At 31.8% G+C, this 17,530-nt stretch overlaps 1 protein-coding gene across 1 annotated transcript in view; it reads right to left on the reverse strand.

Annotated features, from left to right (window-relative positions):
• Nucleotides 1-17,075, reverse strand: part of LOC136971449 (uncharacterized) — a 42,216-nt gene extending 25,141 nt beyond the window's left edge. The window contains exons 1-2 of the mRNA XM_067265905.1: nucleotides 17,030-17,075; nucleotides 4,538-4,786 (exon numbers count right to left, since the gene is read on the reverse strand). Coding sequence (XP_067122006.1) covers nucleotides 4,538-4,786; nucleotides 17,030-17,032 — 252 coding nt within the window. The 5' untranslated portion in view covers nucleotides 17,033-17,075. The remainder of the gene's footprint in view (nucleotides 1-4,537; nucleotides 4,787-17,029) is intronic.
• Nucleotides 17,076-17,530: the final 455 nt, after the last annotated feature.

The following is a 17,530-nucleotide window of genomic DNA, read 5'->3' on the forward strand; positions in this document are numbered from 1 at the left end:
GCGTAATGAGTTGTAACGTTATTTTGTATTATTTTGTATATTTGTCTTGTAAATATAACCTTTGTGTTTTGTTCAACCGACTGGGTGTTATTTTGGACATTACTATGCCGAAAGCAATAACTCCGGATATACGTTCACTAATAATACGTCACAACAACGAAGGAACACCTTCTGATGAAATTGCAGAAATGTTCCAAATATCAACTCGTTCTGTTCAGCGAATTGTGAAGTTGTACCGGGACACTGGTTCCCTGTCCCCGGGCAAGGCAAAAGGCCGTAAATGCAGCACGACAGAAGAACAGGACGCGCAACTGCAGTCTTGCAGCAAAGACAACCCGTTTAAGTCTGCGGCAACTTTGCGAAAAGAATTGAATTTAGATGTATCAACAGATACAGTAAAAAGAAGGTATGTAATATTTGTAATATAATACTCAAACATCATTCGAAATATATTTCTATCGATATAATGAACCGCCAGAAATACAACTTTATTAACGTGTTCTTGCGTATACAGAAATGTAAGAAACAGGTTAATATATACTCTGTATCTGGACTGCTGTATGTTACTATGTATATAATTCGTCTCTGTAATCCAAAAGGTTTTTTGGTAGACGGTCTCACAGCAAAACGTTAAGTTAGGAACTCTCTTTTATTCTTTAAAAAATGACATATGCATTTTGGGTTGGTATATTCATCCAACCTCTCCTCAGTGCTAATTTTTAAAAGACAAAAAAATGAGGAAAGGAGGTATAATACCCAATATACGACACAAATACAAACAAGATGTCACACTTACTTATTCTTACAGTAAAAGTTGCGTATGGGCTACCACTACATCAACACACCGAACATTTTCTTTCCATTTAAAATGCACTTGAAGTGTTTGCATAACTTCACTTCTAAAAACCATTGTACATTATGACTATTTCTATAAACAACCAGTATATACAATAACCAATACAATACATACCTCTAAAATGTCAATAGCATGTGAACAATCAAATCAACAAGTGATACCCTGAATACCACCTTTCATATTAATCGCAACAATCTCAATAATATAGATGTGTTAAATAGAACAGGTATTGTATATAAAATAGAGTGTAACTGTATGAATCTATGTAGTTACATAGGAGAAACGGGTAGGAGATTAAATATACAAATAAAGGAACATGAAGCGGCTATCAGGTTGAGGTATAAAAATTCACCTTGGTATGAACACACGGAAATTAATGAATGTAAAATTAATCGCAATAATATTAAAATCCTACATCATGAAAGAGATATATATAAACGTAAATTTAAAGAACATTTAGAAATTAAGTAAAGCCAAAATAATTTAATAAATATTTCTGATGGAATGCAAATAGATTCTAGATGGTATAAAGTGATAGAGGGCGCTATATAGTGGTGGAATGGTGATATTGTTGCGATTGATTGAAAGGTGGTATTCAGGTTATCACTTGTTGAATTGATTGTTCACATGCTATTGACATTTTAGAGGTATGTATTGTATTGGTTATTGTATATACTGGTTGTTTATAGAAATAGTCATAATGTACAATGGTTTTTAGAAGTGAAGTTATGCAAACACTTCAAGTGCATTTTAAATGGAAAGAAAATGTTCGGTGTGTTGATGTAGTGGTAGCCCATACGCAACTTTTACTGTAAGAATAAGTAAGTGTGACATCTTGTTTGTATTTGTGTCATGTATTGGGTATTATACCTCCTTTCCTCCTTTTTTTGTCTTTTAAAAATTAGCACTGAGGAGAGGTTGGATGAATATACCAACCCAAAATGCATATGTCATTTTTTAAAGAATAAAAGAGAGTTCCTAACTTAACGTTTTGCTGTGAGACCGTCTACCAAAAAACCTTTTGGATTACAGAGACGAATTATATACATAGGTTAATATATATATATTTCATTAATAGGTTGCGAGAAGCGAACTTATTTGGAAGAAGGGCAGCCCAGAAACAGTCCTTAACTATCGGCAACTAATTCGACCGTCTTGAGTTCGCCCAACAATATAAAAACTGGACAATAACGGATTGGTCATCCCATGGCAACGGATTGGTTAACCGATGAAAAAGATTTCTCGTCGGATTCCTGTGAAATCAAGTGGGTGCGCCGACCACCAGGCACACGCCATAACACAGAATACGTGTGGCGCACCCAAAAAAGTGGTCTCTTCTCTTTAGGTGAGTTTTTAAATTTAGTGTTTTCGTGTATTTATGTCCTTAACTCTTTGAAGATGACAACATATCGGCATGTTCATTTCATAAATCACAAATTTATTGACGTTTTCTGTTTACAGCCGTTTGGGGATGGATGACTGCCGCAGGTCCCGGGGAGTTGTTCCGTATAGACGGTAACCTCACCGCCTGCCAATATATAGAAATACTTGAAGAGGTATTGTTGACGACGGTGAGGGCCGTCTATGGAGAACATCCCTTCTATTTCGTCCACGACCGTTCCCCGGTACACACCGCCGGAGTTGTTAAAACATGGATTGAAGATCATCCAGACATTATAGACATGGGATGGCCGGGGAGAGGGGCAGATCTAAACCCCATAGGGCATGTTTGGGCTCGCCTCTCTGACGGCCTCATTCAGACGGCAACTCCCAGCGCACTCTGGGAACTTGTCATAGGTTGCTGGGAGGACCTTCGTGGGGACAAACTATGTGACAAACTTGTCGCAAGTATGCCCTCACGACTGAATGAGGTCGTGGGCAGAGTCGGCATGTGGACGAGATACTGACCCTCTTTCTTCCATCTGCGATGTTCCTTTACTGTCAATATCAAGACGACAATTTTTATTTTATTGTTAGTTTAATAAATGTAAATAGTCATTTCTAATCTGTGTGGTTTTCTAAGAAGTGATAAAAACATTGCACAATTAAACGTTATCGTTATTATAACTGTTACTTGTCATTAATGTGTATTGCTGGCAGATTGGTTGCTTAGATTTATTTGTTATCTATGATTCGCGATTCTGATATAGTTCGGTAACGATTCACGGCCAATAGCTGAATGCAGGGTTTGACCAATAAAAATGCCCAATTAAGCAAGTAGAAGAAGGTGTGACTAACACCACTTAACAAATCAGATTCAAGGAAATTTTCAATGTTTTATTGGATAATTACAAGCCAATACACTTCCTGTTTTGTCTCTGCACTTGCAAAACTTAACCAGTAAATAATAATGTGGCGAGTTTACGAAAAGGGAAGGGGAAATCGAATTCAGAAGAGAAAAGTGTTGAGGAGAGAAACGTAGGTGTTGAAAACACTGAGGAATGTCACCTTTTGCGTTAATACTTAACACGTTTTGTGATTACGTTTAATCTATTAATACAAACTTAATGATTTAAAAATACAATATTTATAAAGTAATGTTTCACTTTTATATTTTGTAGTTTTTATGTGCCTATACATAACAAGAAATAATATCGGAATTGTGAGAAATTTGATCCTCCGAATTTTTCCAAATCTACATATTGAGTTTCTTTGTCTACTACTGTATATAGATGACAGAATGTTCACGTCTCTCTGTTCTTAGCTATTTATTATACTACGTACTTTATATTATATTTATTTTCGAAGACACTGAGCGAAATATAGACTACTGCGTAAATTCGGACACACGTCCTTCCCTGATTTTTCCTCTTCTTAATTTCTATATCCTTTATCCGATCTGAAGTAAAGTTTTCATATTTATTCTCTGGAACTTCGGCGAAAATATAGACTACTACGAAAACCTGCATACTCCTGATTTTACACTCTTTATTAGCTTTTAATCCCCTTTGCTCGATCTGCACCAGATTTTTCACACTTATTACCTGGGACACAGAAAAATCTGCACACTACCACCTGACTGTCACATGAATATACCAAGAGTTATGAATGTCATATGAGTTATCATAAAAACTATTTTCTTATAAATACAAATGAACAACTGACAACTGAACAATACTTGAAATCTCATTAAAAACACAGTTAAAACTAGGACGAAAATATAGAGCTCGACAGAAACATCTAAATAGAGGAAGTTTTTGAAACTTCTGGCATAAGAATAGTAGATGCAGATTTGACGGTTAAATTTAACATATGAATAAAGATCACATTGCATAGACAACAACTACAAAAAGGTTTGGAGGAAATAGTCATCATGATAATAAATCATCCTCCAAATCATTCTGTAGTTGAAGTCTATGTAATGTGAACTTTACTCTCATGTTGAGTCTTACTGTCAAAACTGCCTCCACTATTTATATGCCACAACATTCAAAAGTGTTTTTGATATCGATGTTTCTGGCGAGCTCTACCTTTTTAACCTGGTTTCATCAGTTGTTTAGTAAATATAAAATAAGTATATCATAATGTATTATATTAAAAAAAATTGTGAGAAACTCGATTTCATAAACTACAAACTTACTTTCCTATACTATAATTTAAAAAGTTGTCTTTTCCTAACTTGAACTGAATATTTATTTAGAAAGTACTAAAACTTTTAAACACGATACAACAATTAAATACCTTTGATATGCAAGGGGCTTCATCAACGTGTGTTTCTTTATGTAGAAACCATTCTTGCTCGGAGTATGTGGTGAAGCGACATTGATGACATTGTAATAATTTCTCAGAAAATTGCAAAGGATTATCTTTCTGGTTTCTTTTAAGATGTTCCTCTTGCATTGAACTCGCTGCCGAGATCCCAGCAGAAGAGTGCATGTCACTCTGTTTTGACATTTTAATAGTTTTTGATGTACCTTCTCCTGCAATTTGCTAAACAATTGAAATATATTGTTAATTATGCAATTCCTTTCATACCATTTTATTATGCTTTTTACATTTAATTGAGAATTAATAGCAGAACTACTATGATAATGATAGAATGTCGATGAATAGCATAAAAATTATTTGAGTATGATAAATTAAGGACGTCTCGATACTGCTGATAGCGATACTTTTCCTTGAGTATCGGATATGGTATCGTTACATTTTTCACGGACACGTAAGTTGTGCACGAAAACGAATTTTGCAGCCGAATCAGAAAATGAAATGAAATTTACACTTTTTTCGGTTATGACCAAAAATAAATAAATGTATTGCGTGAAATTTTATTTCCAAAATCTATGCATGCGCAGAGTTTCGATTTCTATTTATATACGTAGATAAATAGATAGTTAAATATTATGCAATACTTTCGTTTCTGAATCAACTTGGACCATCAGCGATGTTTGAAATGAACTACCCGGAGAATTTCGGTACTACTTTTTTCATCGCGTAATCTCTTTTCTATGTCATCCTTAGTCACTCTCCCAAATTTGGCGACAGTCCGGCTGTTAGATTGCTCTACAGACGTTTCTGAGTACCGCCAGTTTAAAAAAAACACCCTGTATATATTTTTTCCGGTATTTATTTTGTTTATTTATGTACATTTTGTTTGTTTGGGCGTTTTCCGTTAATTTTTATATTTATTCCGAACTCATTTTATGCTCTATATTTAATGTTCTATTTTTTTGTAACCGAGGAAAATCGTTAAAAACGATTGAAAACGTTATTATTTTATTAAATTTTGCTGGATTGATAAAGGTTTAGTTTATTTAACTTATTCTACTTCCAGTACACAATTTTATATACTTATAAATAACTACAGACTAATATGTAGAGCCTATATATGAAAACTGGTAAGACTGATAGCCACTTAGCCACTGATTATCCGTCCTTACATTATTATAATATATTAATATAAATTAATCAGTAGAATTACCATTGCTATTATTTAACTTAAAGATTACATTATAATTATAATCTAACTAAACATTTAAAGTTAATTATCTCTATCTCAAGTGTTAAACCGAACCAATGTTAAGTTTACTACCTAAATGTGTAAGAAGTTTTACTGATTTATAGTGACCAGTCTGAATAATAAAAGCTTCTTAAGTATTTTTTAAAAATGTTTTATTTCATTAAAAAAAACATAAATTGCAGGATAGATAGATACACAGATAACACTTTATTGCACCAAAAATACATCCACGCTGGATCCACGCTGGATCCAGCTGGAATGATTTCAATCCAGCAAAAATCAAGCTGGATTGAAAACACTGCTGGATTGCAATCCCTAGACGCGACAGACTGAACAGCGACAGCCGGCAAGAATTCCAGTTTCGTTACTCGATGCCGATACGGGCTTTAAGTATCGATAATTTCGTGGTTTCGGGACATTCCTACATAATTGTCCGTGTAACATAAGAAAAGAAATTGTAACATCACACAAAAATAATTAAATCGCTTTATGAATTTTTAATACTGTGAAAATATTTGTAAATAAATGTGAATCATACCAATCAATGAATATTGTGAAAAACTATATTCGTGTCATAGCATGTCAAGGTTATTATAATAGAAAATACTTCACAAAGACTGTTACGAAATCAACACATTTACAATTAGAAGATTCTCTATACGTAGACTCTCGTATATGTTACAATAGAAAACTATAACATATTTTTAACTTATTGTTTATTTTAAACTAGGATATTGTATCTATTTAAATATACTTTTATTTACCTCAGACGAAGATCCTCTTTCATCTGATGAATGAAATATTTGCTTGTGCTGTTTTAAAATATACTGTCGATCGAATTTTTTCAAGCAGTAATCACACTGGAACGGTTTTTCCCCCGTATGACTTCTTTCGTGACGTTTTAATGCAGATGGTGTAGAACAAAATTTCGGGCAAAATTTGCATCGATATTTCTCCAAATCCAGGTATCTCGATGGAAAGCTAAGCCAAAATGATATCGTAAAAACTACTAATTTTATATAAAATTTTAAAGTCTTATATAATATCAAAAATCATAATTAAATTAATATACATTTAAGTATGCACACATTAGTACAAGAATTAGAATCGAAGAAATAGAACTATTTAATTGTTGCCTCTGAATTAAAGAAAACGCGATAAAAATGTCTGAAAAACACGAATAATCTTAACATTAAAAAAGTAAATTATAATAATAAAATGACATTAACTAGAAATTCTTCATAGTCGTTTCAAGTGTTAGTTGTTTGTACAAATGCAGATTGAATTCCCTTAAAAAATGTCTTAATATATACTTACTTTTCCAGTGAAATTCGATTCTTTCGAATGTTTTAGTAAAATATGACTGTCTAAATTGTCTTTCCATAAAGTTGAATATTCACAATAGCTACATTTAAAATGTCGTTTTTTTGAGTGTTTATTTTTGTGTCTTTTAAAATTTGATCCATTTCCGGTAAAATAATCACATTCGTCGCATTTAAATTTCTGTTTATTTGAATGTATTAACTTGTGAACATTCGAATTGGAGGTCCATTTAAACTGTTTCCGACACACGTCACAAGTCAACTTTTCGCACTTCGGATTCTCCTTCAGATGTTCATCGAACTGCACTTCGTTTGAAAATTCATTTTTGCAAACCTTGCATTTAATGGTGCCGTTTTGCTCACTTGAAGCGACCTCCTTATAAACAAATACATCAATATAATTACATATATTATTTATATTGTTTTGTTAGAAAATGCATATCGATAGAGATTGTTTAGGTTTAACAATGGTTATGAAATTTTGTATTTTCCATCATTGAAAGAAACAATTCTAGAATGCGAAAGGTCTTTTCAAGTTCAAATAATTTCAGTAATGACACTTACCATTCGCTTGAGTTGTGACAATTTTTGGTTTTAAAAAGAAGACAAATTTTGTGATTGTTGTTAAAATGTAATTATTAACATTGCATTGTTTAATGAAATAATGTTCATTGTATTTATCGAAGACACAACAATATAAATATTATTTGCGAAATCGAATCGAAAAAAAAACAAATTATCAAATATTTGTATAAACAAAATATGAAGGAAGATGAAAAGAAACTTGTTTCAAATGTAGTGAAACATTAATTCGTTCCTAAAAGTCGTTAAAAAACCGACTTGTTTTTAAACAGAGACAAATTTTCCCATAAGAAACAATATAAAACGGATTAGGGTCTATTTACAGTGACGTGTTCGCGCAGTGCTGTGATTTTTTGCCAGAGCGAAATCGTTGACCTAGTTTTAAACCACCGAGTCCAGATTCGTCAGTCACAATGCTGTGCAGTGGAAGTGGTGTGACTGTACCGTGAAAGTACACTTGACAGGAACGATGTTTTCACTGACAGTAAATTTTGTTTTCCAATTTTTTGACGAACATTTAATTGAAATCGTGCATCAACATTCTGTTCTATTTGATTTATCTCATTCGAAATACATGGACATTGGATACAAAATGAATATTGCTCTGTTTTGTTTAATTAAATATGAAATGCATGTTGAACATTCGAAAATACAGTGGAACTTCGCTTAACGAGCACCTCTCACAACGAGTAGTTTGCATAACGAGCAAAACAATTTGTAAAAATTTCGTTTAATGAGCGATATTTCGCAAAACGTGTGATCAGGACAGGGATAGTCCCGAATTGTGTGCATGCGGCCACAGTCTGCGTTTAGCATTCCTTTCGCTAGCATCACAGTTTCGCTTTTGATCACATATTTTTTCAAACTTGTGTTCACACATATTACTTATAAACATCAACACCGTAGCCCGTTATGTAATAAACACGCCAAACGATATGCCATATTCTTGGGTCATTAAACTTAATGACTGATTTCAAATTAAATTTTAGAAATGTCTGAATTAAAAATTGACTATTTATAATTATTAAATTTAATACGAGATGAAAACATAACTGCCTACCTTTAGTCAAATTAATTAATTTCTAATATTTAATTATAGCATTTACATAACTCAAGAATTTGCATATCGTTTGGAGTGTTTATCAGAGTGTTTATTAGCTGTGATTCTTTTTTTTTTCTTTTTGTCCTGTTTCTGCAAAGCGAATTCTCATTCCAGGATGGTTCATTCCGCGCTAGAAAAAAAGATGATGATGATTCACGGTCCTTAACAGTGTATATTGTACAATTTTTTTTAAAAAAAGTTATACATAAAACATTTGAGAATTTTTTCGGCGTGGAACGCATTATCGTATTTTACATTAATTTTTATCGGACAAATTGTTTCGCTTAACGAGGGTTTCGCATTACGAGTAAGACTCTAGAACGAATTAGGCTCGTTAAGCGAGGTTTCACTGTATCCAAAAAATGTAGATTCGTCATCTCAGTTTTTTATAGAGTATGAAAATCCCATTCTGTTGATATTTTTGTCCATGCTTGATGTACCCACTTGCAGCGCTTTCTTTATTGCATTTCTTTTTCTTCTGCATCCAAACATATAGCTATCATAGCGTATTCAGTCTCATAAAAGTTTATGACCACTCACTGACAGCACGATCACGTCACTGTTGTGTGTAAATACTCATCACTGTGCCGTGGTCGACGTCACTGTCACCAAACGGTCACTGTGGCGACACGTCACTGTTCTGTGTAAATGGACTTTTAATCTGTTCCCGACTCCAAAAACGGTCTTTGTTTATCTTTTTAGATGTATATCATGCATAAAAATGCCTACAAAAGCAATATAATATTATATTAACTATGCCTATACTATATGTATCTATTCTACATGTATATTAAGACCATAATGTTTTGTCTGTAAGTTTGCCGAAATGGGGGGGTTATTACCAATCGTCGGGATGGCTAAGGTCTATACGTATGCGGGTGGCGGTTTTGAGGAGGCAGAAAAAACAAGTGTTTTACAAAGAAACCATTTATTTTTTGAAGATCATGCTTACATATGATTGACAAGGTCATTAGGTCACACTCCAGTCCGTTAGATATCTTCAGGTGTTTTCTTTTGTCTTGCGGTGGTGGAGCCCCGGGGCGATGACAAGTTAATGTTCGGTGTAGAAAAAACACAAGCTAGCGGCAAGCGGAAGCACGGAGAGAAGAGAGCGACGATCACTGAAGAAAAAGCTCTTTTTTTTGTACTTGAAGTAAGAGTTTTTGGTTAATGTGAGCCTAGGTATACAAAATGGCGACCATCGACAATAACCTAAACGCGCCTATATTTAAACTTTTTTAAAACTAAAACATTTTTAAAACGTAAATTTGCTACATACTTTTTCCCCTGCTTTTGGTTACTTTTCCTACTCTTGGACCAGAAACGAAAAATAAAAAAGTCATCATACTACCTATAAATTCAATCGATGCATGGACGAAGTGAATTACGAGATTCTATACATCAGTGGTTCGAATAAAATTTGCCTGTATTGTATACAATAGAGTATACACGTAGAATACAAACCGAATGTTTATACCAAGCGATTATATAACTCAATTTTAAATTTTTACAGTTTACACAACAAAAAACAATGTTTTAAAATTGATTGATGTACTGTACAGTACATTGAATATATACCATATTTGATATCTGTATAAAATTTCTAAAATATACAGTATATTTATATTTTGAAAATTATATGTTTAGATGTTATTATGCATAAATATTTATACATTATGTTAACAAGTAATATAAATTATATAATTCAGAATAAAACTAAACAAATATATGATGATATATTTATTTTGAATAAGATAATCTATCTATATATATAATCGAGAAGAGTTGATAATAATAATAATAGTAATAATAATAATAATAATCAGCGCAGCGCCCAAACGGTTAGGAGTTGTAAGTTGAAATTTGGTACACAGTTAGGGTACGTCACGAAAACGCACACTAAGAAGGGATTTTTCGAAATTCTTATCTACGGGGGAGAAGGACAGGATTAAAGTTTCTATATACATTATCGAGACGTGCCTAAACGGTTAGGAGTTGAAAGTTGAAATTTGGTACGCAGTTAGGGTATGTTAAGAGAACGCACACTAAGAAGGGATTTTTCGAAATTCCTCCCCACGGGGGAGAGGGACAGGATTAAGTCTTAACACTTCCATCAACAATGGAAGTGTTAAGTAACAATGGAAGTGTGAAGCAACAATGAAAGTGTGAAGTAATAATGGAAGTGTCAATAATGGAAGTGTTAACAATGGAAGTGTTACGTAACAATGGAAATGTTAAGAGCCCAAACGGTTAAGAGTTGAAAGTTGAAATTTGGTACATAGTTACGGTACGTCACAAAAACGCACACTAAGAAGGGATTTTTCGAAATTTCTCCCCACGGAGACAGGGACGGGATTAAGGCTTAACACTTCCATCAACAACGGAAGTGTTAAGTATCAATAGAAGGGTTAAGTAACAATGGAGAACAAGAGAAAGCGACGTGGAAGATTCACAGGCGCTGGAGAAAAAAAAAAGTAATATGTTAGAACATATTTGATTTTCAAATTTAAACAGATTGATTCGGTTTTTCTCCACTTTTCTTCTTTAGAACATTCAATGAAAATCGAACGATATAATCAGAACACGTCGTGAAAATCGAACAATATTACAATATTCGATTTTCAAATTCGACCTTTCATTAGAAATATTTAGTTTGCTGATGAAATTACTCTTTTTCTTTTGTGACTATAACGTAATAATCTTAATCTTCGCTATCATTACTTTTGCCCGAGCAACGCTGGGCCTATCTGCTAGTATATATATAATCAAGACGAGTTGATAATAATAATAATAATAATAATCAGTGCAGAGCCCAAACGGTTAGGAGTTGAAAGTTGAAATTTGGTACACAGTTAGGGTATATCACGAGAACGCACACTAAAAAGGGATTTTTCGAAATTTCTCCCCACGGGGTAGAGGGACAGGATTAAGTCTTAACACTTCCATCAACAATAAAAGTGTTAAGTAACAATGGAAGTGTTACGTAACAATGAAATTGTTAAGAGAAAGCGACGTGCAAGACGCAGACGCGGTCTTTTTTCGTCTTTGCGAAAAATCGAACATATTTTTAGACCCATCTAAAAATTCTGTAATTAGTCTGCAAACAGGGGACCCATTTCTTGCATTCTGTGAAAACGGGTAAGGTTAACTATAACGTAATAATCTTAATCTTCGCTACCGTTACTTTTGTCCGAGCAACGCCGGGCCTACCTGCTAGTTATATTATATTTTTGACATATACAATAATAATTTAATACGAAACGATACAAATTATAAATTGTTTAATTAATATGTTGTTATATATTTATTAATTATATTTTTAATTACTTATTTTCCTTTAAAACAAAATAAGTATTAAATATATATATATGTTAATAAATCTTTGTAAGGATTACACAAACCGTTGAATATAACATTATATTTTTTATTATGTATAACATATTTAGCATTATAAACTGTAACGCCTGTCAGCACACTAAACATACCCCTGCTTCATGGCAAGAATCCCACACTGTGCTGCTCTTCAAGAAAGGCGATCATAACGACATCAATAACTGGAGGCCGATCACGCTTTCAAACACTATATGTAAGGTTTAGTTAATATGCCCTTGTGTCCTTATCTTAATTTAAACTTATCTCGTCTACTACTACTTTATTAATTCACAGGCCTTTTGAAAAAAAAACTGATAAGAAAATGGGGATCAGAAGATTCCTTTTCTTTCTTTATTATCTTTAATTTCTGTTTTTCACGTTTACAATAATTTCGGCTGCCCTCAACACTTTTGGATCTGTTTCTTGTGGGAACATTACGAACATTAAGCGGAAAAATTGTAAAATTTCATTCTTGTTTACATTTTTCAACGACAGCATCATAAAACATTTATACGTTTTTTCTTCTAGATGTGAAAACAAGACGAACTTTAAAAAAAAAAATTTATTATCGATGTCTCCTTTCTCACCTTTATCCATTTCCGTAGTAAAACACAAATTACAAAACAAATTCAAGATTAAATAGAAATAATGCATTCAGCAAATTCACGTATATTAACGTTTTAATGACATAAGAATATTATACAATGCATCATCTAGCACAATTAATAAGATAATATGCAAATTATTACGATTAAACTCAAAGAAATTATCACGATTGAAAATATTCTTTAATAAGTAAAAGTATTTTAATGTTGAATAAATTTCCAAGAAACATGAAATTTATATTTTAATAAATTGTCTCCACTCACGAAAAACTTTTGTCAAAATATTGCAGACATTAAAAAATTTAATTGTTCAAAGATTAGAATTTAGAAGACAATCGTATGAATTTCGCATAAAAATATTCTAGTTTGAAAATCTCATCTTTGCAATTTTGAAAAAAATGAATTATATAACAATCAATATTAAATATATGCAGGTTATTGTGAATTTGGCAATGTATCGGGATCAGCACATTTCTTTTCATTTTTTATCATTTCTAATGTTTTCTTTCTAATGTCGACAAGAATTTCGGCTGCTCTCAACACTTCTGGGTCTGTTTCTACCGTTTCCTGCAATGATGAATATCCTTTAATAAATTATTAATTTTATACTTAGGAATGAATATGTCAATCAATGTTCAAAGCAAATAAAATTAATTTTGCCGTTCATTATTAGAACCTCGACATGTTTTCAATAACAAAATTAATTTACCAACTTCGAAGATTTTTCTAAAAATTGTGAAAAATTCTATTATACGAACAATATATTTAAATTTTGTCTTTCAAATGTGTATTTAAACAAAATTAACTTTTGTCTTTGGTTTTAAACAATTATGAATACAGAACTAAATGTTACGGTAGTTCCTAAATAAAATACTGTAATATCCAACATAATTAAAAATTTATACTTTCAAACGTTAAACTGAATATTTTCAAGCAACAGTGAATTTTAAACAGAAAACAATAAATAAATACCATCGATGTAGATGGGGCTTCATCAATATGTGTCTGTTTATGTAGACAGCATTCTTCCTTGGAGTTTGCAGTGAAGCGACATTGAAGACATTGCCATAATGGTTCAGAAGATTGCGAAGTTATGTCATTTTCGTTTCCGTTAAGATGCTTTTCTTGCATTGATTGTGAGGCCGACATGTCAGAAGAGTGCTTAAGAGTTTGTTCAGAGATTTCAAAAGTCATTGACATAGCTTCTTTTCCAATTTGCTGAACAATTCAAAAATATTGTTAATTATGCAATTTCCTGTACAACTTTTTGTGTTGCTTTTTATATCAAAAAAAGTCTTAATAGCAGAATTTCACTAAAGCAATGACACATAAGCTCTTAGTACGTGATTAGTTTATTCAAATGATTAGCAAAACAATAAATATTTTTGGAATAAGGGCAATCTCCGTGTAACCATAGAAGGGAAATTGCAATCACCTAATAGAAATTATTTAACAAAAAATAATTGACTAGGCGAAGCAAAAGCTACTGGGTATCAATTTCACTTTCTTGTCTGAGTTTTCCAAAATAATTCCCACTTTAAATTTTTGTGAAGTTGGTGTGAAAATGCTCAATGTGACGCTGCCTTCGTGCAAAAAACTTTTTATAAAATAAAATCCACTCTGAAAAAAGATATGTTCAAAAAACGAAAGTGTAGACTTTCTCCAATTTCACGCATAATAACAAAAAACCATTTCGTCATTTTTTGGTGCTGTTTTCTGAAATATTGAGTTTCTTGATATTTCTCCAGAGTTTACTGAATTTCGGTTGAACTACAGAAAAGTTATATGAATTATAAAAAAGTAACATCATTCATTCCCACTAGAAAACGCCACGTTACCAAGCTCTAATAACAGAAATAATTAATTTGAACGTTTAATTGAAACAATTTTTCGCTTATATGAAACACTAGCAGAAAAGGAATTTAACAATTCTTGATATATTTTAGGGATCTTCCGAATATATGTCAACTCTACGTATATACTAATTCAGTGATTTCCAAACTTTTTGAACACGTACCCCTAAGCGAAAATAATTATAAGTTGTCGCCCCATAATGTGATATATTATATTATATTAGGGAAACCTGGCGTACCCTTAAGTATCACTTTGCTTACACGACTTGGAGATAACAGCACTAATGTGGCGCAGGTCTAACTGTCGGTGAAGACAAAGCAATTTTGTATTTCACTCGGGCAATTCGGATTTACAACAGTGGGTCAGCATATTGGAACATAGTGGGTCACACCGGGAACTGCATACCAGTTACTGACACTGCTCCGGATCAAACCAGCACAACTCCTTTCTGTTGTCCCATCGGAAATTTTTAACTTGTATGTAAGTATTTCAAATACAATTTTTTTACTCGTGTCAAACAACACCCCGCCGTTGTACAAGACGCACACTTCCATCAGTGGAGATTGGACAAAATCTCAGTTGCGGCTGCTTTTAACGAGCTACTCTAATTTATGCAAGAATTGTCCCACTTACGTGCCAACTGATTTTATTTTATTATTCTTTTATTTTTTGTTTTTCGTTTACATTAATTTCTAAATTACACTTCTCTTTTTTATCTTTACTTTTCATTATATATTCTTCTTTTTTCAACAAGAAATCACTTATATTCTTTTCTTTGTGACATATCAGAGCTCATACTGCTCGCCCAAGCGAAGTACATCGATAAACACCGTTTCGAGTTTCTCGATGTCAAATATCTAGTTAAATACCTATATAAATCTTAACTACCCTAAAATATTGAGAACTAAACGGAAATATGACAAATCAGTTGTATATTGTAAAAATGTACATTAATGTCAAGCACAAAGTTATTATAATAGAATAGATTGAAGAAGATTGTTACGAAATAAACACATCTACAATTACAGTACTTTCTACACCCTTGTGTATGTTGCTGTCGTAAACCATAACATATTGATGAACTATTATATATTAAATGATTAAAATATATTACATTTTTATTTACCTGAAACGAAGGTTGTTTTTCTTGTGTTAAATGAAACCTTCGCTTGTGATTATTTAAATAACGTTGTTCTGTAAATCTTTTAAAGCAATAATCACACTGGAAAGGTTTTTCCCCCGTATGACTTCTCTCGTGAACTTTTAATACAGATGGAAATGCACAAAGTTTCGGGCAAAATTTGCATCGATATTTTTCCAAATTTTGATATCTCTGTGGAACCTAACCCAACAAATTATTTTGAAAACTGTACTAATTTCATATAAAATGAAAAACGTTTTTATAACAATAAAATAATGTAAAACATAAAAATTACTTCGAACAAACTCTTATCTTAAAACCGATGGAGTCAGATAAAATCAGTTTTTTTCTTATTTGTACTATATATGTTAGTACACGGAAAATTTCAAAAAAAATTTAAAGCATTAATTTTGTAATTAATATGCATTCATTTATACAAACATCAGTAAAAAATTAATTTGCAAGCGATAGAATTTTAATGATTGTTTCTAAATTAACGGAAAACTAAAAAAATATCTGACAAACAAGAATAATCTGAACACTTGCTAAAGTAAATTGTTATAATAATATAATATTAATTTCAAATTTTGGATAGTTATTTTAACAGTTATTTATTTCTGCGATTCTAGATATAAATTACCTTGAAAAAATTTCCTAAATACTTACTTTTTCAGTGAAATTCGATTCTTTCGAATGTGTTTTCAAAATGTGATTGTATAAACTGTCTTTCCATAAAGTTGAATAATTACAATAGCTACATTTAAAAAGTTCTTTTTTTGAGTGTTTATTCTTGTGTCTCTTCAAATGTGTTATATATCTGGTAGAATAATCACATTCGTCGCATTCAAATTTCTTTTCATTTGAATGTATTAACTTGTGAACATTCAAATTGGAGATCCATTTAAACTGTTTCCGACACACGTTACAAGTCAACTTTCCGCATTTCGAATTATCCTTCAGATGTTCATCGAATTGCACTTCGGTTGAAAATTCATTTCGCAAACGTTGCATTTAATGTTGACGTTTTTGTCACTTGAAGCGACGTCCTTATAAACAAATACATCAATATAATTACTGTACATATATTTATATTTTTGTGTTAGAATATCCAGATAGACAGAAATTGTTTAGGCTTAACAATATTTGTGAAATTTTTTATTTTTCATTATTCGAACAAGCATAATTTAAGAATACGAAAGATCTTTTCAAGTTGAAAGAATTTTAGTAATGACACTAACCATTCGCTTGAATTGTGACAATTTCTGGTTTGAAAAAGACGACAAATTTTGTTATTATTGTTAAAATGTAATTATTAAAATTGCATTGTTTCATGAAATAATGAGAAAATGAGAATATTTTTAAAAATAATCGAGTGTATAAAAACGAATTATGAAGATTCGTTGAAATAACAAATAAAACAAATATTAAGAAAAATGAAAAAGATATTTGTTTCAAGTGTATTAATGGATGCTAATTTCTAATGGTTTCAAGTCTATTAATAAATGCTGAAAAAAAAGTGTATTGTAGTATGTTAAATATATGTCTACATATGCATTTTTGGACCATGACTCACAATGTCAATGATAAAAGATTTTACCTGTTGAACATATATAAATAGAAAAACCGAAACAGACGTTCTAAAATAATTATGGATTCAAAAACTGTAATTTATGGAAAACTGCAATAATTAGACTACCATATGAACTACTAGAACCAATTGGTTTTCTAGCAAATTGTTC

This window comes from Centruroides vittatus, unplaced genomic scaffold, assembly GCF_030686945.1.
Source record: "Centruroides vittatus isolate TY-2023 unplaced genomic scaffold, ASM3068694v2 contig_2544, whole genome shotgun sequence".
NCBI lineage: Eukaryota > Metazoa > Arthropoda > Arachnida > Scorpiones > Buthidae > Centruroides > Centruroides vittatus.